Source organism: Hermetia illucens, chromosome 4 (assembly GCF_905115235.1).
Source record: "Hermetia illucens chromosome 4, iHerIll2.2.curated.20191125, whole genome shotgun sequence".
NCBI lineage: Eukaryota > Metazoa > Arthropoda > Insecta > Diptera > Stratiomyidae > Hermetia > Hermetia illucens.
The window spans coordinates 111444293-111470047 of record NC_051852.1 but is presented as its reverse complement, the minus strand read 5'-3'; the positions used below and the strand labels follow the sequence as shown (position 1 = coordinate 111470047).

General features: G+C 42.9%; 1 protein-coding gene across 4 annotated transcripts in view; it reads right to left on the bottom strand.

The window, feature by feature from the left end:
* Positions 1-25755, bottom strand: part of LOC119654863 (nephrin) — a 339369-nt gene that overhangs the window by 168101 nt on the left and 145513 nt on the right. For all 4 annotated transcript variants that reach the window (XM_038060449.1, XM_038060450.1, XM_038060452.1 and 1 more), the window contains exons 3-4: positions 20652-20866; positions 10516-10629 (exon numbers count right to left, since the gene is read on the bottom strand). In XM_038060449.1, coding sequence (XP_037916377.1) covers positions 10516-10629; positions 20652-20866 — 329 coding nt within the window. The remainder of the gene's footprint in view (positions 1-10515; positions 10630-20651; positions 20867-25755) is intronic.

Genomic DNA, 25755 nt, shown 5'->3' with positions numbered 1-25755 from the left:
ACTGATTCGCAAACATTCGCGGCTCCAGATATTCATTACTGCAGAGTAGATATACATATTGTAATAGGAGTATTTTGCGAGATACCATTGAAGCGGCATTACGATAACGTACTGCGCACCGCATCCTGACAAAGTCTGCGAATTGAAAAAAATCGTCTTGTGAAATGGAACAGGTGATTTATTCACTTTTATGGTCTTTACTAGGAGCGTTATGTGCATGCCACTGAATACACCTGCGGTGGCCATAGTGGCATTCAGGATTCCTAATGGCGCTTATTATGTGCGGAAAATGTGCACAGAGTCAGCAGCAACTCAGCGAGATCGTATTTTATGCTTAAATTAATTTAAAATACGTAAAGGGTATTACTGACAAGAATAATGCGTGGTGAAAATGGCGTATGAATGCTTGTTTTCTGCTTGCCATTTTAACGAGTGAAAGGCATCATTTAGCACTCCTCGCCTGAATCAGCAAACACCCAAACGGCGAGGGAGAGTGAACACATAGAACAACAAACGCATAGATACTGAGGATATTTAATGGAAGTAGGCAAAATGCAGATAGATGTGAAAATGTGCGCCATACTGTGAACAAAAGATTTGCAATCTTCTGTAATGCTCTGCATCGTGGCAATCAGAGGTAATAACATTTTAAAAGTTGTGTTTTATGTTGAATATTTTGTATCTTAGAAGCCGACATATATAACTGAAGAAAGAGAAGCCATGGCCTTTCCCGGGTTGAGAAGAAATATGCCGAGCAGAAACTCGCCAGATTTTATAAAGAAACCTCGAGAATATTCTACTTACTCAAATCGTCCATTCCCCCTATTTCCTCCAGAGAGTGCTTCGAAGTATTGTAGTGTAGGTCCATCTTACTTTTAACAAGCGATTGTCGCTGAAGCCGGTGCCTTATGTTCGTACACACTTGACAACCGACTGACCTCCCCCCTAATAGAACAACACGTAGCACGTAATATATCCATATATTATGTGAGAGTATCCACTTTCGGGTGATATTGACTATGAAGTCTTCAATTTTCAAAGAAGCAACAAATTTGAGGTATTATAACTTTGTTAGTAATAGTGCGATTTCCACCAAACTTGGTAAGATCATGCTCTATATTATAGCCTATATCACTACAAAATTTCATGGTACTAGGATGAACTTAAGGGGGGTTTCTAACCAATTACAAAAAATTGTGGTAATATACTATTATTAACTTTATTTAAACAGATATCGGCATGGAAGGTATTTCGGAGCCAAGGCACCATATAGTGGCAGCCTCCTGATTTTTTTCAGATTTTTGGGTTGGGTAGTTTCTGAGAATGGCCCCCTTAAAGAAGTGATCACTTTCAACCCCCGCGCTCCTCACCCTTCCAACGAATGTCAAAACTAAGATCGCCTTTGAAAAGTACTAATTGAGACCTTTAATTTGATATGACTATATTTGGTGAAAAAAAATTTTACACCCCGCTTTTGCATGTATTGGGACCCCCCCTTAATTCGACGTAAAAGGATGTAATTCACTGTATGCGTGAGCGTTCACAGTTCCAGTTTCTACCAAATTTGGTGTCAATCGCTATAACCGTCTCCGAGAAAAATGCGTGTGACGGACAGACAGACAGACAGAGGGAGCAGGTATCCCTTAAGCGCTGCTTTAGATGCCTGGAATTCGGCCACATAGCGGCGAAATGCACCGGTGACTGTGACAGGTCAAAATGTTGCAGAAAATGTGGGAGAGAAGGCCATATGTTCAGGGAATGCAAGGCTGAGCCTAAATGTATGCTCTGCAAGGAAAAAAAGGGCGTCGACTGTCGGCACGTTGCAGGCAGCAGCAGATGCCCAGTGTTTAGGCAAACCTTGAATGCAGTCAAAAAATGAGGTTGATACAAATCAACCTCAACCACTGTGAGGCAGCGCAAGACCTTCTCTCGCAGACCATCTATGAGAAGGGAATCGAAGCTGCCAAAATCAGCGAGCCCTATCGCAACAACAAGAGCGGTGCCTGGACTGCAGATGAAACTGGCAAGGCGGCAATATGGGCGTGTAGAAATCAGGCCACTCAAGAAGTGATGGAGTTTCCAGAAGTTGGATTCGTCAGGGCAAAAATAGCTGGTATCTATATATATAGTTGCCATGCTCCACCAAGCGCGACGATAATAGAATTCGAAGGAATGCTAGGTATGCTAGTCTCGGATGCAAGAAGTCGAAACCCCAAGATCATAGCTGGTGATTTCAACGCGTGGGCCGTTCATTGGGGCAGTCGCACTACGAACGCCAGGGGCCGTATCCTGCTCGAGGCTTTCGCGGAGTTAGATTTGGTGCTTGCCAACACGGGAAACGTTTCCACTTTTCGTGGGACAGGGTCGGGCTCAATAGTCGATCTGATATATGTGAGTACCACATTGGCGAGGAGAATGACAGGGTTTGTCAGTGAGCATTATACTCACAGCGACCACCAGGCGATTTTCCTCCAGATCGAATATGGGCCATGAGTTGATACGTGTTCCCGTGAGGCTAGAAACCGGGGCTGGTCCGTGAAAGGGCTTGAGGAGGATGCATTCATAGAGATGCTATTGGGAGGCCAAAGTCCCGGTGGTCCGGCTACGGAAAAGGTAGAGCAAATGATGGGACGCATAACAAGAGCATGCGACTCTGCTATGCCGAGGCGACGAGTTCTCGCAAAAAGGCGCTCAAACTATTGGTGGAATGAAGAGATGGCGGTGTTACGGGATGCATGTTTTCGTGCTAGAAGGATCTGCCAACGATCTAGAGCAAGACCAGACTTCGACGAGAAACGGCTAGCATATGTGAACCTTCGAGGTAAGCTTAAGCAGGCTATACGGACCAGCAAGCGAGAATGCTTCAAAGAGCTTTGCACAGAGGCAGACCAAAGCCCCTGGGGAACAGCGTGCAGGATAGTTATGGAGAAGATGAAAGAGCAAACACCACAATTGACCTGCTCGCACCTTCTGCCCGATATCGTGACGGCGCCCTTCCCCCCGGATAAAGGGGAGCGCAAACAACACAAGCGAGCACTCGACGTCTACACCATACCTGCGGTAACTGAGGAGGAACTTACGCAAATTTGCCGGAGAATTGGTGATAACAAAGCACCCGGCCTGGATGCTGTTCCCAATAGAGCCCTTAAACTCGCTGTTAAGACCAGACCCGACTGGTTTATCAGCGTGTTTGAAACATGCATGATAGAAGGAGTTTTCCCCGACCGGTGGAAGAGGCAAAAACTAGTTTTGCTCCCAAAGCCGAATAAACACCCAGGACACCCATCATCATACCGACCGATTTGCCTTATCGACACGGCAGGAAAGATGCTCGAAAGGGTCATCTACAACAGACTGCTCCCTATCATCGAATACAAGGATGGACTATCGGAGCGACAATTTGGATTTCGTCAAGCCCACTCAACGATCGACGCCGTAGACGTTGTTTTGAAGCTGGCTCGAGACGCGATGTCGTCTAAAAAATGCTGTACGGTAGTGACGTTGGACATCAAAAATGCGTTCAATTCCGCAAGCTGGGAGTAGATAAAAAGTTCACTGGCTAAAACGGGTGTCCCTAGTTACTTGACTAAGCTCCTCAACAGTTACCTTTCGGAGAGGACACTGTGGTACGACACGGATAAGGGATCCAGGCAGTACACCGTCACCGCAGGAGTACCACAGGGCTCAGTGTTGGGTCCTCTTTTGTGGAACGTCATGTACAATGGGGTCCTTCTCCTTCCCGTGCCAAAGGAGGCCACGATAATCGGTTTCGCAGATGATCTAGCTGTGGTTGTCGTCGCGAAAGAACCTGAAGACGTTGAAATGTACGCTAACGAAACCATTAGCGCCATAAAAGCGTGGCTGGAGATGGTTCAGTTTGACCTTGCGGAACAAAAGACGGAGGCGGTCTTGATTACCAATCGTAGGAAGAAGAATACGATTAATATTCGCGTTGGTGGTCACGTCATCACTTCGAAGCTGGTTATCAAATACCTAGGGGTGATGATTGACGCTAAAATCAATTTCAAGGGACATCTGGACTATGCCTGTGAGAAAGCGGCAAATACCAGCGTATCATTAGCGCGGATGATGCCTAACATTGGAGGTCCAAGGTACAATCGCAGATTACTTGTAGCCGGAGGGGTTCGCTCCACACTATTATACGCGGCACCAGTTTGGGAGGAAGCATTAGCGTGTGAGAGTAATCGTAGCAGAGTGAATATGACTTACCGCTTAGTGGCGCTAAGGGTGTGCAGCGCCTTCAGAACAATATCAGGCGAGGCAGCGTGTGTTATTGCGGGAATGATCCCGATAGACATTCTGGCAAGTGAGACACGCTGCCTGTAACAGACAAGGAAAATGAATCCTCTTGAAAAGGATGCAGAATGCCGAAAGGCGGCAAGGCGAGAGTCGCTGGAGAAGTGGCAGAAACGGTGGGATGACTCGCAGAGGGGTCGCTGGACCCACACTTTGATTCCCCGTATTGAAGAGTGGATCCAGCGACGACACGGTGAGAATAACTACCATCTGACGCAATTCCTGTCAGGACATGGCGGTTACAGGAAGTACCTGCACCAATTCAGGCTGGATGATTCTCCCTTGTGTCCTGAATGTGGTTGCACACCTGAGGACCCGGAGCATGTTATGTTCCACTGTCCACGATTTCTCTCAGAAAGGAGGAGTCTGGAAGACTCCCTGAAAACCACTCTAAGCCCGCAGAACATCGTCGGGGAAATGTTGAAATCGGAGGGAAACTGGTGTGCGGTGAACACCGCCATCAAACGAATACAAGAGGAACTGGCAAGAGCGGAGCGCGCAAGGAGGACGCGAAGAACGGAAGGCGTGGTCGCGTAAAGCGCAGTCCACCCCGCGAAGTAATGCTTTGCGGCGGTCCCGCGGGGAAGGAAAAAGGAGAAAGTGGGGGTGGTTTTAGTGGGTAAGAATCCCACACGCTGCTGCAACCTGGCGCGGCAGTGTCTTTTTAAGATTTCCACCTCCATCCATAAAAACAAAAAAAAAAAAGACAGACAGACAGACAGTAAACCGATTCTAATAAGGTTTTGTGTTTACACAAAACCTTAAAAAATAGCCTCTCGTCAAAAAACATGATGTTTGCAGGAACTTATCCGATCTTTAGTGTGAAAATCAGGGGAGTCTCTCAAAACCTCTTTTAGCCATAACGACAAATATAAATTACGACACGACCCAATGTTGGAGAGAAAATATATCAGAATATAAAATAGAAATTGGAACAAGAGTATTTGGAAATTGGAACAGGAGTGATTTGGAAAAACTCAGATACATATGAAATGTTTTAGGTCAAACTGAAGGACTGACGGAGGCTTTGGAATATATCAGTCCCACTTGAACCCGCTTTGCTATCGCACGTGACGTAAGAGATGAAATTATCGATAGGAACAAATAATTGTGATCATACGAGGGTGGTCTGAAAAGTTTCCAACCTAACAATGGTACAAAACATTTTTTCTTTAAATTTATTTTTATTTTTCTACACAGTTTCCTTATAAGTCCACATACTTCTCCCAGCGACGTTTCCATCTCTTTAACCAGTCCAAATAGTGCTCGGCGTCTTTCTCTGCGTCCTGACTTACGCCATCGTTCCATCTCAGGCAGGGTCTGCCTCGTCTTTTTTTTCTACCATAGGTGTTGGCCTTATAGACTTTCCGGGCTGGATCCTCCTCATCCATACGATTAAATGACTCGCCCACCGCAACCTGTTGAGCCGGATTTTATCCACAAACAGACGATTCTTCGGAAAATTCTTCTCTCGAACGCGGCCTAGAGTTCGCAGTTTTCTTTGCTAAGAACCCACGTCTCCGAGGAATACATGAGGACTGACAAGAACATAGTCTTGTACAGTAGGAGCTTTGATCCTATGGTGAGACGTTTCGAGTGAAACAGTTTTCGTAAGCTGAAATCGGTTCTGTTGGCTGCCAACAACCGTGCGCGGATTTCATTGTCATAGCTGTTGCCGGTTGTGATTTACGACCCTAGATAGGAAAAATTTTCAGCAGTCTCAAAGTTGTAGTCTTCTAACTTCATTGTTTTCGTTTGACTAGTGCGATTCGATGTTGTTCGTTCTTTTGATTTTGGCGCTGACGTTGCCTTCACTAATGTGCAACCCAAGATCCCGCGCTACCTGCTCGATCTGGATGAAGGTAGACTGCCTTGTTCTTCCCATTATGTCAATATCGTCAGTATAGGGCAGTAGTTGGGTGGACTTGAACAGAATCATGCCTCTCCCATTTACATTGACATCACGAATCACTTTCTCCAGGGTCAGGTTAAAGAGGACGCATAATAAGGCATCCCCTTGTCTTAGACCATTGTTGATATTGAATGGTCTCGAGAGTGATCCTGCTGCTTTTATCTGGCTTCGCACATTGGTCAGGGTCAGCCTAGTCAATCTTATCAATTTCTCTCATGGCCGTGTACAGTTTTACCCTGGCTATGCTGTTATAGGCGGCTTTAAAGTCGATGAGAAGATGGTGCAACTGATGTCCATATTCCAACAGTTTTTCCATCGCTTACCATAAAGAGAAAATCTGATCTGTTATTGATTTGCCTGGAGTGAAGCCTCTTTGGTATGGGCCAATGATGTTCTGGGCGTATGGGGCTATCCAGCCTAGCAAGATAGTGGAGAATATCTTATAGATGGGACTCAGTAACGTGATACCTCTATAATTGCCGCACTGCGTGATATCCCCCTTTTTATGTATGAGACAGACGTTGCCAATCTTCAGGCATTGATTTGCTGTCCCATACTTTGAGCATAAGTTGATAAACCACCACACCTTAATAACCCACGGTTAAGAAATAGTGCTGGCGTCATCATTCAAAGAGAGCTTCTTGCAAATAAGGTTCTCATATTCGTTAGCTGACTGTGTAACATAAATTCTCTAATACTCAGTCCTCCGCTCAACTGCCCCACTAAAAGGATCAAGGATCATACTGACTGTCGTGCACTTGATGATCATAATGATTTCTTTGGCTATACCTTCTAGGGTAAAACAGCAGACTACCGGTATCCCATACTCTTCAAATCATCAGTTATTAGCACAAATAATATTTTAAAGTCGATTGCCTTTCCGTTTGTCTATACATCTATGCTTGTTTCTTCGTCGTGTCGCGCAGAACTTATGTAATTGCAATGTGAAATTGCTGAGAGTGTAGGTTACAAAATATCTGACATGCACGGTGGTAGGGATAAATTGTGGGCTTAGGATGAAAATTAACCCCCCCCCCCCCCCACACTTCCACAAAAAAGCATAAGCCAAGTAAATGTGGTGAAACCTCTATTCTGAGCTCCGCTTTTACGGAAAAAACCAACAGCTGCTATTAGTGGAACCTATGATCGCAAAGAATATCACGCGCTGCGTTGCGGTAGGGGATGGTAGGTATCAGAGGCTGCTCCGCGGAATCCAACTAATGCCACAAACTCCTAACAACGCGATTGCTTTGATAAGAGCATGGGATGCAAAGTCCACCTGATTAAGATCTTTAAAGCCAACTCTTCCACTTTGCAAATAATCTCCTTTAAATTCTCCAAGAATGGTCTACCTACTGCCCTAAACCTGGCCTTGCTCAGAGCTGAGCATTTGCGAAGGAAATGCCTGGTAGTATCTCCTTCCACTACGAGTCTGGCGGCGTGGTACTCTATAGGCTAGTACCCAGCCAAGATCGCCGTAATCTGTGGACCCATGTCCCCGACTGCCCGGTTTTGGTATGAAAAGAATGGGTACAGTGTAGTTGTATCGCAAAGAGATGCATCCTCGGCAAATCTCGACAAGCCCCGGCGCAACCCTTTATTGCTCCTTATGGTGCATGACTGGCGTTATGCCATCTGGACCCGGACATTTTTTGCAATGAAACAGTTTATAGCTCAGTCATTTTATAAGTGGGCAGCTCCGGTGTATCACTGGGAGATCCCGTCCAGATAGAAGACAGAATTTTAAGATAGAATGGGCTCTTATCTTATATATGTGGCGGATGTTAAAGACCTCCCTGAGGCTGGACAGATCTTCATTCAGCATGGTGGCAATATCTTCTTGCTATAATCAGTAACTTGACCAAACTTCTTTTAGTTGATCCCACTGGAGGGTTAGAAAGGGTTGGAGACATTTACAGCGAGATATAGATTAAAAAGTAACCACCTGTGGTTGAGAAGGATCTCTGAGCAGACACTCTCCATTTCTTGGTTAGTAGGGTGATATCAAGGACCTGCGCCCAACCGTCAACCGTCTCCGAGCTGGGGAAAGAGAGGTTCGGGTACTGCCCCACACAATCACAGCCAACCACATAAAACATTGTAGTTCTTCTGGTTGAAGTGGTGGGTTGTGTAAGACGAGGAGATATATACATCCACTGACCTCGCCTTCTCAAGTTTGAGCTGGGTTAGGTTGCTGGCGTGAATACAGGGCTGTCCGGATGAATGTCCCTTGTGCTGTAGAATAAATTGTAACGTTTTCTTTGGAACCCTTTCAGGGCTCTGCTTCCTCCGAGCCAGAGCACCAGTATTAGTGAATCATCGACGTCTTCTTCTAGGAAGAAGATAAGCAGATTAGCTGACCAGAATAACACACTTCGAGTTTTGCAGATTTATCTACACTACCCTCAGCATGATTTGCTTGTGTAAAGTGTTCGTAACTCCACATCAGACTGTCGACTTCGCCTCCTCCAACAGTTTGTTGAAACGGAATACTTTCACCTTTGTGTGCTTGACTCCGAATCACACTTTACAGTCCACCTTTTCCAGTGCCTCCAGACACTGTCCTCTTATGTGGAGCAGAAATAGTTGCCTATTCCCCACCGTTAATAACCAGTTAGTCGTTCATGGGAATCCTAGGGTTTTGAAAGCGCAAGGGTCGGACGAGTTTGTCCTTTTCCATGCGGATCTTCGGTAATCTGATCCGGGCGACCGGGGAATCACGTCGTATGGAATGAAGTTGAACTTTACAGTCGATGTTCATGTTCGACACTCTGTCTTCAACACTGGTCACATCTCTGAAGTCATTTTGCTGCTAACGGAATTTCCATCCGCCAGTTCCTGGCGAAACTGAATGTTTAGCAATTCGTGCCTCGTCGGTCAACTGTTGCTGTTTCGTTGTTTGCAAAAGTTGTATAGTGTTCGAATACTCGCTTCGCTGATATTGCTGCTCAACCTCATCTTGAGATCGATTGCGTTTGAAGCAATAGACTTCGCCTTGTGTGGTTTCGCAGCCATTTGTTATCATATTCTTCTACAATCGGGTGGTATGTAGCGAAGTCCTTTCCATCCCACTAGTCGACAGTGCCGCTCAAGACAAAATCGTAGAGAAATTGGAAGTGCAAAGCGAGATTCTCTTGGGTTAGATTTACATACAACATCATACTGCCCTTTTGTGCTTAAGAGTGACCTCCACTAGTACCATGTCTGATTCATATCACCAGGATAGTCTGGTATGAGGCAACCCAATGTCTCTCGATGGCCGATGAGTGGCTCGCTCTTGAACTACGTGGCTCAGAACCTTGAATGGAATGTGCAAGCTTCTCCGAAAATTTTAGAAGGAACTGAAGCACATTGTTGAGAACCGGTGGCGATACCCCGTAGGTGTGGTTGGTGCACTATACCCACATGTCGGCCAAAAGCAACTATTGTTATGCATTCTAAAGACTCCATATATTTTGCTACTATATAGATAGGTATTATTCTTCAGATAGCAAGCTGAATAGTATGAATCCTATTGTTGGTTATGTTCTGTTAAGCCACAGTTCTACTTTCTGAAAGACCATTCATATTAAAGCGAATTTGATGAACCAAAAAATTGCGTACCCAAAGCCTATTACACTAGAAAGCCACAAATCATCCTCACCTGCAGTAGTCACTCTCAGATTTGCGTTTTGCTTATTTCGGTTTTGTTTATAAATATTTTTCGTATAATACCAATTTACTCAGCAAGAAACATTTCTTTATGTAATAGGTCCCCTCTTTACCATAGCATAAGATATGTATCCTATTAACCAACCAAATTTCAACATAAACATATTCAGGCAAAAATCCTTCATTCAAAGAAGGAATTTCGAAGTGATTTCAGCAGAGATAAAATGCCACTGAGGTAGGAATATATCAAAAGTATCTTAACGCTGCTGTCGGATTTGTTTTTATATAAACGAAAATGTTGCAATGCGAATGCGGCTCATGATGATAATTAGAACGAACATCTTTTTGCCATTAAAAGCACAACTATCATTTAGATACATTTCGCACTATCATCTCGACTTCCTCACACTTTTTTTGAAAAACATGGAAATCACACGACATAAATATTACTCAGCAAAAACTACCTTTAAATAACTTCAAAAGAAAACGGTACGACATCAGAGTAAAAATCCTGCAAAAGATTCAGAGCCAACCGGCAAGGATAAACACTCTCAGCAGGAGGTGTCTGCGGAGCACGGAGGCGATAGTTCCGTTCGCTTTTCCACCCCACATCTTTATTCAGGACATCTACTTACCACCGGTGGAGACGCACGTGATATTTATGGATGTTCCTTCATTATACGGACCCAGGATGTAGTGGGGTATGTGGTTTCCTGTATCGTCTAATATAACCAATTTTTCCGGTGGAACTGTAACGACAAAAGAGAATTATGGAAAACGTTAGAAGTGAAAAATCAACAGGAAAGATGTGCTGTAATGTAAAGCATTTCCTGTGAAGGGAAAAGTGTAGCAAAAAATGGGAAAAGTTGCCTGTCAAAACGGATTGAATGGAGGTAGAAATAGGAGTGGATGCTCGAAATTCCTCTTCTCATTCAATAAGGAAAAACGAGGAATGTTCCTTTGATTCCTAACTCAAACGGGTCTTTCCGAAACTAATTTGATATCTGAAAAAAATACCAGGAATTCTTTTCTTAAGAAGAACTTGTCGCCAATTGAAAATATCTAAGATACAAAAATACGGGCACAATAAAATGCTGAGTTGCTATAGTTTCAAATAGGATACGTCTTCCGCTGGCAGATTTACACGTCCTAGAATGCAAATAGATACTGTATATCATGATTCCTCCTCAGCTGGTAAACGAGAAGTAATAACAATTTACGCTTACCCTGCTATGCTGCTTTGTGGTTCCCGTAGAGAACATAACTCTCCCGGGAAATATATGGAGACGGGGGATTACGTATGTCTACGAGCCGCTTCATGACGGTGCCTACTTGACGGAAAATTTCATTTGTATTCTGTATTCAGCTTATGAAGGGGTTAAGTCTCGAACGTTAATCCTGCTACGCTTCAAATGCATTGCTAAGTCTTTTTGATACTGTCTGAGACTGCCGGCCTAGGGTTTAAGTAGGCTGAAGTCCTACTTATGTGTTTTCAATAAGGCAGTGGAACACTGTAGGCGTTGTCGAGACCAAATATGTTATATGTATGATATGCTGTACCTCGTAAATAATAGATATCATTGCTCTGTTCTATTTGTGATGGCAAATCAGGTTTTCAAGGGTAAGGGCTAAGAGCGGGATTCGCGATTTTTTGACTTTATGGAGGCTTGTGGATGTAGAGAGGAAACATTATATTCATTGCTTCCTTTTAAAAGTGGCAAAAGGGGATGGAAGCGAAGTTGCTAACAGGAATACTCATAAAATATGCACATAGATTCATGTGAATCCGATTCCATGAATAAATAAATTTGTCCGTATATCTGCTGAAACAATATGGTAACCTATTCGTTCTATACAGCCCAAAGAAAGTGCTGCACAAATAGAACTGCTAAGAAGGCAGTCCATACTCTTTTATAACTGGCAAGTAGTTTAGAAAAAGATATATCATTTCGATATATATTGACAACTCAAACAAATTAAAATCTTAAAATCTTCGGAGCGTTTAAGCTGATTATCTTTTGCATATAATTCCTGAGCTATACATACATAATCTTGCATGGACCTGTCTTTCGTTTTAAAGTGAAGGGATATTACCGGGTTAATTGTTTTAAGTTTACATGCCATTAGAGCCCACTTAATATCACTTTAGCTTTTCTTGATTAGTCGCAAAAGGTAAAGATTTTGGTACTCTTCTGTTAAGGAATGGGGACTCTACGTTTTAAGTTAACTGTCAATTTTGAAAATCAATGATTATTGTGTTTCACATAGTTTTGCGGATTCCACGGTCCATCTTCTAGATGGGAATGCTTGTTAAAAGTAAAGGGACCATGTCTAAATCTTGAGATTATCAGGTTACAGCAAGTTGTTTGATCCAAAGGGCAAGTAACATAGCGATTGGTTCATAGATAATTGCGTCGGGAATCCAATACATTACAGTCTCAAAAAATTTTGCAGTTCATCGTAAATTGCTTTCTAGCCCGTCAGCATTTCAGAGCATTTCCAACGTCATACCTCTTGCTTTGAGATTTTGTTTTCGTTTCATCTCTTGCCTTTTCCGGATATAGATGGGGTCTTTGCTATTTCCCTCACTTTCATGTAACTGCCTAATTGCGCGTGCATGGATCATAACGCAGATGAGACTTACATTAAGATGGATCCGAAGATACAAATATCTACCTATCCAAAGGCGCAGCAACCACTAGCCCTGTCTTAGTAAGATACTCCAGACAAGTTACACTTTATCAATTCGATATCCCTAGAAACTGTTTGGCGCCCTGACCTAAGCCATTGTTCCACCTCAAACGGTTGATATTGCTCCAATAGACCCCCCGGGCTAGATCATCTACATCAATATGGATTATACGACCACCCACTGCAGCTTATTCAGCCTAATTATATCAACGACCAGACAGTCGCGGTATCATTTGAGTTGCGTCCTACCTCTGGGCTCTGGTTCAATGAGTTCTTCAATCGTTTTATTGAGGGGGTAAAACCCAAACTGACTGGTAAAGAAGTATTATATTTCCAGTTCAGGAGATTGCTTAAGTTACCATCCGATACGATTTTTATCTTATACGGGGAACCAAGTCTGATTTAACAAGGATTACAGAATTACAACCGCAATATACACTGCGTGATTAGACATGGCGAAACACCGTGAGAAGCATCGAACTGTGTCTTTCTGGATCTATGCATCCGGTATGCATTGTCACATCATCTCGTGTCAGAAGGGCTGCGCGCTGTGTTTAATTGATCCACGGCATTTTCGAGAGTGAGTTCGAAGTACCCCATTTATACCAAAATTGCGTCGTATTTCTGTCGTTGTTTATGAAGTAAGGGTCTTCCCGCCGCTTCTATTGTATTGTTTTCAAAGCGTGTCACAACAAAGCTGATCTCGAGCAACCTCCCCAGAAGTGGAATGAGCAATTCAACCATGAGCAATTCAGGCATGAGATGGTCCAGCGTCTCTAACGCCGAACCACACTGGTCGTTCTCCACCCGTTCTTTCATGATGAACTTTCTATAAGCTCGTCTGGCGACCACGCCGCCCGGAATGGCACACATGAACCCCTCCGTCTCAACAAAGAGCTCCCCAACACACATCCATCTGTTCGACAAATGCAAATCGACAAATGGCTGCCAAAGGCAATTCACGTGTTTACCGTGCATTGCATTCGACTTCTATTCATCGATCCGCCCGTGGTCCGACCTCACCCCACTCAGAAGATTGAAAGTTCGATCCTTCAAGTTAAGAGGAGTCAGCCTCAGACAGTCTGCCTTGTGTACAGCTTCTGAGCCCTCAGGCCGTGTTGGCCCATTGTACTCGCCACCCCCGTCTAACGGAATATTCCGGATTCGTTAACGTATCGCAGGATTTCCTTTAGTGGGTGTGATGCTACCCGTCGCAATTGGAGAACATCCACACCAAAGATCTGATGCCTGATGCGTCCATAGGCGGGGCATTCACATAGAAATTGCTTCGTGGATTCCGCTTCCTCATTACAGGAGGGACGCATATCATCTCGGTAATTCCTATTCTGAACATATGCCCAGCTAGTGAATTATAGCCTGTCAGAGTGCCCGCAATATACCTATAAGTCCTCCTGTTTTTCGACAGATAAACTTTGCGGTACGTATGTTCGGTTCTGGTAGGAAAAGTTTGGTGTGTCGAGCAGCATTTAGGCTCTGCCACCTGTCATTATGGGAAGCTTGTTCCCAGTTTTTGAAAACAGACTTAGCCAATGCTACTGATACTCCAATTGGTGGTTCCGGTCCCGGCATGGGGGAGATTGACCCCTCTTTCGCTAAAGCGTCCGAGATTTAATTTCCTTCTACGCCACAGTGACCAGGTACCCAGAGTAGTTCCACCGTATTAAATCTAGAGATAGAGTTCAAACGGTTTCTGCATTCCTGAACGATTTACAAGGTAATCAAAGGACTACCCAACGCCCTCAATGCAACTTGGTTATCACTGCAGATTGTGTTGGAACCGCTCGTCAATCATCCAGTTTGCCGACCTTAGAATCGCATAAACTTCGGCTTGAAAAACCGTTACATATTGTCCCAAAGGAAAAGCCCACTTCTCGTTTTTATTCGAGCGGTAGACTCCGGCTCCAGAACGCTCTTCTGTTTTTGAGCCATCGGTGTAGAAGACTTCCGTATATCCCGGAACGCATTCGTCTGGGTCTTCCCAGTCCTCTCTACGCTTCAGGGTAACTTCATATCTTCTACCAAACAGATGTATGGTGACAGGAGAATCGGAAGGCCTTGTAAGAACTGGATTCAGTCCTCCCAGTAACTCTTCCAATGCTCTGTGCCCCCCACATCCGTTATTTTCCATAGATCTAATCGAATTAGTCTATGAGCTGCTCTCATTGCTGTGCTTTGAATAAATATATCCAGGGGCTGCAAATTGAGTAGTGCTCACGAGGCAAGTTCATCCACTCCATGGAAGAGTTTGGATGGTGCATTCGGAATTTGGACATAGTAGTCCGTATCCGCGGCTGGACGTTTTCGTCTTCGTCCACGGCAATATTCCGAATGTATAAACCAGTGAAGGGGTAGTGAATACATGCCCTTATCTTATTCTTTCCCGAAAGATGCGATTTCAGTACCAGCTTTACACGTCGCAGGAATTCGGACAGCGGAGCATCCTTCAGATCACCAACTTGAGCATGGTTTCCTACAGAATTCCTAGGTACTTGTAGAAGTTTATCTTGGTCATAGTTTGGATTTGGAGGTTACCAATGCTATGTCCGGCATGCGGCTCGTGATGACCTTTGCAGATGGCTTGAATTCGACACTTGTCTAATCCATACACCAGCCGTGGTCAGTACCAGCATACAACTTGATGTCATCTAAGTACACCGAGTGCGTCAGCTCGCACTTAGCATGTAAGCCACACTTTGCATTGTAAAACCATGCCCTCCACCATCATTCAGTAGCCCCCAAAGGGGGTTCAGTGCCGTGCAAAACCAAAAGGGGCTCAACGAATCCCCCAGGAAGATACCCTCCGTATATGGATGAGCTTTGAGGTATTAGCATCTCAGATGTACGCACTGATAAGGTGGTATCCCATGACTGTCGACAAAAACTTTATTAGTTTTGGATCAATGCCATACAGATGTAGGACATCGATTAGCCGGGTATGTGGGACACTATCGAAAGCCTTGGTACATTCGACATAGCAACTAAAGAGGTTTCTTGCGCCTCTAGTTGCTTGTCCGACATCTACCGAGTGGATAATGAGTTGCTCTTTGCATTCCCCTGACCCAATTCGACAGCCCTTCTTAAATTCGACGTAAACGGATGTAACTCACTATATGCGTTCACAGCTCCCACCTTTCTACCAAATTTGGTGCCAATCGATATAACCGTCTCCGAGGAAAATGCGTGCGACGGACAGACAGACAGACAAACAGACAGACAGACAGACAGACAGTAAACCGATTTTAATGTTTTGTGTTTACACAAAATGTATTTTCTCAGCGAAAAAGTTGCGAACTCTTCGTCGCTTTTGAAAGAAGAATATTTGGCCCCCTACATGAGGATGAACGATTCTTTAGCCTACATAACGACGAAATCTATGAGCGATAAAATCCGGCTCAATAGGTTGCGGTGGGCGGGTCACTTTATCCGTATGGATGAGAATGATCCCACCCGAAAAGTCTATAAGAGCAATATCTATGGTAGAAAAAGAAGACATGTCTTCATGACGCATAAATTTTTCGGTTCCTTAATTTTGATTTTATTTTAAGGGGGTCATCCCGTGTGTCGGATTCTCGGAATCGAATTTTTTTTTTGCATCAATTGTATCTAGATATAGTGTAAAGTATATGGGCAAGGTGGTCTTTTGATATTCGGAGTCATTCAGAAATTTAGTGTTAATCACGTGATAAGTCACATGCCAGATTTATGTCGATCGCCGTAATAAAGCGCGTATTTATCGGTACAAAGGACGTTCGAATGACTTCGCTAAAAGGACAGGATTTGAAGCCAAGGTCGTACATGTGTTTCTTCAAGAAACCTAAAGTTTATGGATTAGGTATAGCAGATTAAAGGTCAGTTAAGGTGTTATGGCTAATAATCGCATTCTACTTTTTAAATGCGTTTTTCTCGAAACCGCATGTTGAAAATCGGCTATCACTATAGCCCAAAATCTTTCCAAACAAATTTTTTTGAAATTTTCGTGACTTATTCAGAACATATTTCTATGGTCCGCAAATTAGGATAATTGCGATTCATTCAGTAGTTTTTTTTATTCATTGAAGAAGCCGTAAAAAACCCCAAAATTCAAAAAAAAGTTTAACACGACACCAAAAATGTAGTTTTTAATACTTTTTAATAATCCTAGTTTGCGGGCTGTAGTTAAGCCTGTACGTTAAAATAACGTTTATTTTTTTCTCTAAGATGATTGCAGCGCTCTCTAGCGTGGCAGCAGAAAAACACCTTTTTTGGAAAAAGTACGCAATCGGGCTGGGAAAATAACTATGCACGCTCAAGATATTAATAAATCTATGGTGAAAATTCGTGTTTGCATTTCTCCAGTTCTTCACAAAAAATTTCTAAAGAAAGCCAAAAAAACGGCCTTCACACGGGATGACCCCCTTAAGCGTTTTTTCTTATTTTTAACTTAAATATAATAGAATATAATGAATTGTCTCCTCCCCCTTACCTCGCAAAACTCTCAGTTAGGGATATCCTCTAAAATAATGGCCTGAACCTCAGAGGCCGCGCCTTACTAAACATTTGAGGCAGGAACAATGATCGAGGAGGTGATCCGTCGTGGATCCTCTTTTTCGATCGCAAAACTGTACCCATCAGCAATACTACCATTTTAAATATATGGTTAGTTGAAAACCATGCGAAGGGAAGTTTTTAAAAACAAAGAAAGGAAATATTGAAAATATTGTTTCAACTAAATTAGGATGCGGATACGGAAAGTGGTCACCGGTCAATTTTGAGGTTGAAGCTTTGATGGAGTTGAGTTTTGCAACTCTAAAGTTATACATTGGACCCCAAAGACCTCAGGAACCCTTTTCTAGACCCAATATTTGATGCGAGAAAAGCTTATGAAAACCTACGAAACCTTAGTAATACTTCCAATATAGTCATGTATTCTAGTGGGATCTATTAAATATGTTGTTTGCACAAAACAAAAAAAATGTCGTTAACCACATATTTTGTCACGATCTGTCGATCCATTTTTATATTACAATTATAAGTTTGCAGGTGATAATAATAATAATAATCGTTGGCGCAACAATCCATATTGGATCAGGGCCTTGAAGTGTGTTAGAACACTTCATTCAAGACCGTAACGGTACACTAGGAGGCAATGTGGTCAGCATTACGCTCGCCCGAGATTATTACCCTGATTTGACTTAGGTACTCATTCACAGCTGAGTCGACTGGTATCCGACTTCAAATCACGATGCAAATTCCACTGCCACCAGTGAGATTTGAACCGCGACCTACCGTATGACAGCCTAGTGCTCTAACCACTGAGCTATCCGGACAGGTGATAGGCGTACATAATTACGGTAATAAAACGGGGACGTTGTTTCGTAGGTAAATAAAATTTTATTTACCAGAAACAAAGATATTTCAAACTTTCTTCCTGTTGACGCAAGAAGCGTAATTCATCTGCATATGCCATTCCAATCTGTCCTGCTGCTTATTCGTGGATTTCGTTTGCAAAGAAGTTTAGATTTGCTTTGATCTACTACTCCCCCAGAAATTTTGGGGCTCGAAATTGTTGTCTGGGGGCAGGCGCACATTTCAGAAAACATTCACAAATTGTTTCTTTTGTCCGAGGCGTTTTTAACGTTTCGGTAGCAGTTAAGTTTCGGAATTTGCAAATTGGTATATTATGCTTTGTACATTTTTCTGAACAGGACCCTTTTTGTATCGTCGGCAGCGATTTGCGGTAGCATTTTATAAATAGATAGTATATGAAACGCAATCTAAGCAAGCTAAGTTTTCTATGCTGTCGATTGCGTTGACGAGTTGAAACAGTTAAAAGACCACTGCCGCTTAAATTTAGCCTTTTTCACAGATAGTCGAAGGAGCCCCTTCTTCAGGTCCTGGTGAACCGAGTGGTATCTTGGAGACGTTTTGCCGAAAGCGTGGTTTCCCTTAACACGATGGTTTTCCCGTCAGCGAAAGCTCCACCTTAGCAGGTGGCACCGACTAGAATTTTCTCTCACTAGATCTGACTGGAAATTTCTGGCATATTCTTTAAGAACTGAGTTGAATTGCAAGCTGAACGAAGGGCTCTCTGCATGGCAACTCTCAATATCAGGCAGACAACCATGCCTACGTCCCTTCGCTGTCATTCAGAGATAGTGGATTCCTCATAAGCAGGTTATTTTTTTAAATGGCAGCTTTCTTTGAAAATTGGATAGATTATTGCATGGACAGATGAATACGGTAGCGTACCATTGGAGCAGTAGCAATACACTACCCCACACCTCTGTGCAAGCTAGACTTTGAGCAACCTGGCGGGGGAGGGGCCTTTGGTCACTTAGACCCTTTCTCATCATTAACATAACTTTGCGTATCCTTTAACCGATACGTGGGGACCACATCGGAATGTGAAATACAAAATGGGACATCGTGTGATATTATGCTCCCATCACGAGCGTGAAACTAAAAACGGAAAGTAAAAAACATACCGGCTCAACCTTGCTCGTGGAGCTGAAAAAATTAGAGGGCCGAGTGCCACGATCGGGAGAATCCACCACGGATCAAATTCTTAATTGATGTTTTCCTTCCCTCAGATCTTTAGTTAAGCGCCATTTGTAATGACTTATATGATTGCAGCGACCCGACGCTTGGAAAATTGGACAACATTTACTATTCCATCTATACATCAAAGATAGCTTCTTCTAACCTCAATACCAGCCTGTGTAAATTTGAATATGGAAGGGATTTTGAAATTGATTGAAGCGATCGCCGAAGTGTAAAAGTCCGAGCTATCCCAAAAATCCAAAGAGGAGCCGAAATTAGCCATAAAGTTCCATCCGCAAATACTGCAGCTCCACTGATATAGCACTTTAAGCCTAACTAGCACAGAAGCGAAGAGAGAGAAGAAGAAGAGAGATAAGGAAATTTCCTAGCAATCGCTTCTAGCAAGATATACACAAATAGTAAACCCTCTCCTCCTTTTTAAAATTCTGTTCAGATATTCATTACATCAGTTTTTTCAGAGCTTGTTTATGTCTCTGTTCATTTTTAATCTTCTAGAAGAATCTTCCTAATAAAGACGAACATTATTCTTCATTCCATCGTCATCCCGTCTAGCTTGAGTTCATCTATCTCGTAATGCAAAAATTTTCAGCTGACAAGAAGATTTCCGTGGTTGCACCCATTGCATATAAAAGGAACTGCAATTGATCCGACTATTGATGCACAAATACATCAGATAACGTCTCAAGTTGGCAAAAGAATCGTCATTTTCTGAAAAAGAGTCAAATTTCCCTGACCTCGTAACAACCATCAACTGATTCAATCGATCAATCGATTACTTCAATTGGTTTACTTGTCCCTCCTTTGCGGATGGAAAATCTACCGCTTCGTGTCAGAAAGTGGTTTAAAAGCCCACAATATAGGAAAATATTGCGAATCTTATAAAACCGATTAAAATGGAGCCAAGAAACGATAAGCATATCTGATTTCAGTTTATTCTTCTCCTGATTTTCTTATTTGCTGTACTCCGAAAGGATATGGAAACACAAGCGAATCAAATAGAGAAAAAAATCCAGTGAAGAAATTCAATAAGCACTTTTTCCCGGTGACATATATCTTGAAATCTATGTAGCAGGAAAGTGATGGTTGTCTTTTATTGCTTCACGTTGCTACTTCCACAGAAGGAGCTCGAAAGTTCGTACAGTGCGGGGTCCTGGAAGTGAAAGTTTGCATAAAATTGGAAATTTTTCTGTGACAGGAAAATATTTAATATGCTCTTCTGCCGGAAGTAAATTCCAAGGACCATGGTGATCCTGAATATAAGTTAGATATCGGAGGGTGCAGTTCCTCCGTCTATCAACCCCGTATTTATATTTTCATCTGTACTGAACGGACCGTGTTACATAATCTGATTACAAGGTAAAGCGGACAAAATCTTTCGACACGCAATGTCCACATACGTTGCCTTCCTGAACATTTGCTCAGAGTCCTTTATACAGTCAATCACATCAGCCTTATGCACATATAAAAATAAAATTTTATGGTAGATTCGATAAAAGGTGACTGGGGGATTTTAACTTACTTATGACTTTGAGTTGAACCTTGGAATTCCTGGTCGGGCTTTTCTGAAAATCGACGCGACATCGGTACACACCACTATCAGCACTTTTCGTTGATTTGATTGTCAGGACGGCTGGAGTTTCAGGCGATCCTCCTGCCTGAAAACTCGCCCGTCCGCCAAAATTCTCCTCCACCCAATGGGTTCCCTTAGCGAAATTTGAATTTCGTGTGTCGACACTGAAAGTAAGGAAAGAATGTAATTTTAGTTTCATGTCATATTTGTGGTAAATGTGATAGAGAATAATACTTTAAAGAAGAATTTCGTAATGTTCGTTGGAATTCGTTGATGATACGCGAGGAGCTCTGAGATAACATAAAAAGTTTCGTTTTTCGTACGAGTAATTGATAATAAACTTTGCTTGTTCTTTGCTTCCGATGTTATATTTTCCATGAGGGTAGGTAGCTACCCGTTTAATCAATGCAAAAATATTCTGTTCCAACTGGATTGCAAAAATTCTTTCATATTTCATTACATATTGCGTTACTGAAGGCGATATCTAGATCGCTATGAGTGAGTGAAATTCCAGCTTTTCGCTTGTTGGTTAAGTAAAGAAAGTCCATCTCATCGGAATTTGCAAATGCAGAACATTGAAGGTCTGAATGCTTCCTTGCATACCAAGTACGTGAGCTGATTTTGAAGGACTCATTTAAAGATAGCCCTAACCTTGATTAAAAAAGAGCAAGGATCTCTGAGTCGACGCTATCAGTTATTAGTGTATATACTACTTCACAAAACGCATCCGATGACATGACATAAGCTTATGATTTAGTAAATGAATCGAGATAGGTTGCACATGAGATGACAGCTATGGCATTCTGATATCTGATTACCCCAGAGTGACATCTCCTGCAAACGGCTTTCAAGTCAATGTTACAGCTGCCTCTGTCCCGAGGATAATCTTGTCGGAGCTATAATAATAATCGTTGGCGCAACAATCTATATTGGATGGCCTTGAAGTGTATTAGAGCACTTCATTCAAGACCGTAACGGTACTGTAGGAGCCAATGTGGTCTGCATTGTGCTCCTCCGAGGTGAAAAATCCTACTGCCAATGAGAGAGAGAATCAATGAGATTTGAACCGCGACCTTCCGTACGACAGCCTTGTGCTCTAACCATTCAGTTACCCGGGCACCGGACGGAGCTGTGACAACATTAAGTTGGTTGTTGAGATAGACTCTCGACTAGCGCCTGATCCCGGCTCTGAAAACAAACCCTCATAAGGATTTGTGTCAACCCATGTACGGCTTTCTCGCTAGTATAGGCAATCAGGGGGGGCATTTAAAGTGACTGCACATTCTATAGGAGATGGCACCTGTTACTTGAAATGCAAAAACACCTTCAACAACAATCATGACGACACATCCGGGAATAGACGAAATTTTTAGAATATGCGGCAATATACCACGCTTACGTCTTCTGACACTAAATCGGCGGATTCTGCCACTAATCGTGTGGGTTGGTCTTGCGAAAAATGAAGGCTGATACTGTCCGTCCGCTATGGAGGTAAAAAATTACTAGCTACTCCTAACTCCACAAAACTCGTTCCTAACTCCACAAAACTCAATCGCCAGAGGGATAAGATGCAATTGATAAAAGGAAATGAGGGAAAAACGCTTCAAGGACGTAAACGGAAAAATTCAACGAAGCGGTTATTCTACGGACCAAGCGGCGACGAAAGTAGGGGACAATTCAACAACTCCACTGCAGCAAAGCCAAGGTCAATCATGACGAAAACATCAGGGCCAATGAAACCAGCAAATTGGTTGAAGGAAGATTTTTCGCCGAAGTACACGGATAAATAGCGATAAGGGATGAAAAGATATAAGCAACCTCAAAGTGGAAGTTACATCCGTCATATCCAGAGGGCAAAAATCGGCCATTGTCGCTGATCCTGAGAAGGCCAACTTCTTAATTGTAAAAAAAAAAATAAAAATAAAAATTCAAGGATAAAGTAGAGTGCAGTTTCAACCCGCGCTAACGGCTGGGAACATATCAGCAGAGCAAACACTTACGATGTGGAAAAATGCGGTATTTTTTGCAAGCATCGTAATCTGCACAAAGAAGATCTGGCTCACGTTTCCAGCTTCGGGTAGTGTTAGTTCTTCAGAGGCAACTAAAAGGTGGAAAACACATAGAAGTGTAATGTGCTCTCAACCTGATGATGCTGCAAAGAAGAGCTGACTTATTGCTCTTCAGCACATAATACCGGAGCGCCGGACAGAAGAACTGCGACTGCGACTTCGTTAGTACATTCAGCAATGAGCCTTACCACCGCAGTTTACAATGCATCAGCGAACAAAAGGAGACTGCTTCACGGAAAGTCACCTGTGCTAGTAGACAGACACGTCAGATATTGCAAGTCTACGAATGAGTTGCCTGAAACTGCTCAGCGTGCAAGAAGCCAAGACGAAGTGTCTCTTAGATCCGCGGAATTCAAGAAAGGGAAAAAGAAACTCCGCCATAAAACTAGACTAGACGGGAAGTACGTGTTGCTGGCAGCAACTAATCAACGACATAAACAGGGAGCGATGCGGCCTCAAATATAAACTTGTTACCGACAAATTCAGTGCTCATCGATTGCCGAATTCCATGGAAGCAGTGAATATGAAAGTGGTCGCGCAAATACTGTTTCCTGTGGCGCCACATGCTCGAGACGTTGCGAGGAGGTGCTGGATGATGCTTGCCACAACTTTTTCTTCTGCAAAAGCTAGGATTGCCATTGGCATCACCTATCGATGGAAGGGTATCAAGTGCCACCAGATACCATAATTGAGGCCATGTTTCTGAGCGAGGGCAATAAAACAGAAAAGCAAATTACGCTCAAGTCGTTCTTAAGGGAGGAAAAGAAGAAGATGAATAAAAGAGATGGCAGGGTAGCTGAGGCTTCCTGAACCACAGGGTGATGCTTCTAAACTGACTAGACCTGGCTTCAGGTAATATGTCGAAAGGTTCTTGGTTAATGTCCTAGATGCAACATGTGTAATTTCAGCCGGTGGTGTATCTGATATAGGAGTCCGGTACTTTGCATGTGGATTTTACCTCTGTACGTACGAAAAGTAGGGATTCCATTCCAGTCGTAGAAGGCAAGTAATTCTCACTAACGAAAAACTTTTTCAGGAAGATGGTATACACCCCGTGGAGGAGCAAGACAAGTAGACTCCCTCCCCTCCTGGTTAGACGTTGGACGTCATTACCATCAGCTTAGTTTTTAAAGGAGCAAGCTTTTGTCAATATCAGTCATAGAGTACATAGATTCTTCTTGGGGGAAAACTTTTCCAAGGCATTTTCTTTTAAGGTCTGAGACAGGAAGCTGCACATGAATCGCAGGGCTGTCCTGTTCTTTTTTGCATTGACTACACATAACTGGGACCACCAGACAAAATTTTTACTTATTTCTTGGTGGTTTAAGGGCGGTCTCCTCCTCTAGAACTTTTACTAGAAAAGCTGTCATGGTCCATTTTTTAAAGAACAATAAAATGCTGCTCTAGAGACCCCATGTTCTCCACAAAAAGATTTTCGTCTGGCGACAAAGCATTAGAGTTTCTCTATTTGCAGTTGTACTCTTTAGGGTAGACTTTACAGTGGATGGCTGAACGCAAAATACTGACTTTGGTTCACCATAGCAAATCCAGACTTTGGCAAAACAATCTGTCAGCTTATATGTACTGTTAGTTGCTATCCATTTAATCACTAAATAAATGGGAGTACATACTTAGGCAGCCCAACCTTTAAATCTGCAGTAGCAGCTTTTTGTTAAGCCTCGCCCACCAGAGGATCCAATGAATCCATTGTGGTGAAAGTCACTAAGCCCTACTTATCGCAGATTTACAGAACCAGAGCAATCGCAGACTTTCTGGTATTGTTCCTGGATATAATGCTTCCACGTTAGCTTGAAGTCGATAGGTGGTCTTAAGTACTTGACTGTTTGTATTAGCTGAATTTTCACTGCCGGAAAGGTGTGCAACGTTTAGTTGCCCCACCTAACGTTCCAAGTGAACGTGACTAGTCTAGTCTTTCTAGCATTCATCAACTGTGGATTATCTGCAGAGTTCCATTCAAGGGGTCACATATTGTCTCCGTAAATTTGCTGGTGATTATTATGACTAGATCGTCCGCAAGCGCTTGCGCAAAGGTCTTTGCCATAACAAAGAGAGAATAGCTCTACCTTGAGTGCAGCCTCTAGGACATCTTGCCACAGAAGACTTCCGTTCGACTAATATGTGAATTTTCCTTCACCACAGCATAAGAAGAATCTAATTTATTAACAACGGATCAATTTCATACTGTTTTTTCGCGTCACCAACCGGTTTGAATTAGGTATAATTGAAGGCATTTTGTATTTCTATGGATGCGCCAAATTTATCTGTGGTTTTATGGAATGCTGCTTTATATGCTTGCTCATACACTCATGACCGTGTACTTGTGAATATGTGGTTCATCAAACGATCCACTCATTTTCCTACATTCTATTGTGGGAACAATAAAATCCAAACGAATTATATTCTCCGACAGTATATAATGGTCTCCGACTGCAAACCCGTTCCCTATAAGACATCACACCTCAACATCGGCCCTTGATTACGCTCTTAAGAATCAGACTAATAATAAAACAGCGTGAGGAACGCACTGTCGTGTTTGTGTGAAAAAGGAAGAACTGATCTTACTTACCAGCAGATTACCAGTCATTAGGAATTTAGAAGAATTGTGAAACCAAGTTAAAGACACGATCCAGAAAGCGGATCACTAAACCAGGTAATCGGTTCATCAACCGAGATCTTGACCTTGGAATGACGATATCCTAATGAAGGTCGGTAAAAAGAACCGTCTATTCAACAATGGCAATCGAAAAGCTTAGAAAGCGGTTGCTGCTACCCGAGCCGTCTATTACCTGTACGATAAATTCTGTTGCGTTAATGACAAGAACGGTAATTTTCTTACCAACCGACGAGCCGCGATGGATAGATGGCAGAAATATTTCGAGCAGATTTCAATGGAAGAACTTGTCCTTTTTCTTCTTCCAAAAACGCTGCCGACATTTGGAGCAATTTCACCAGTTAGCGATACT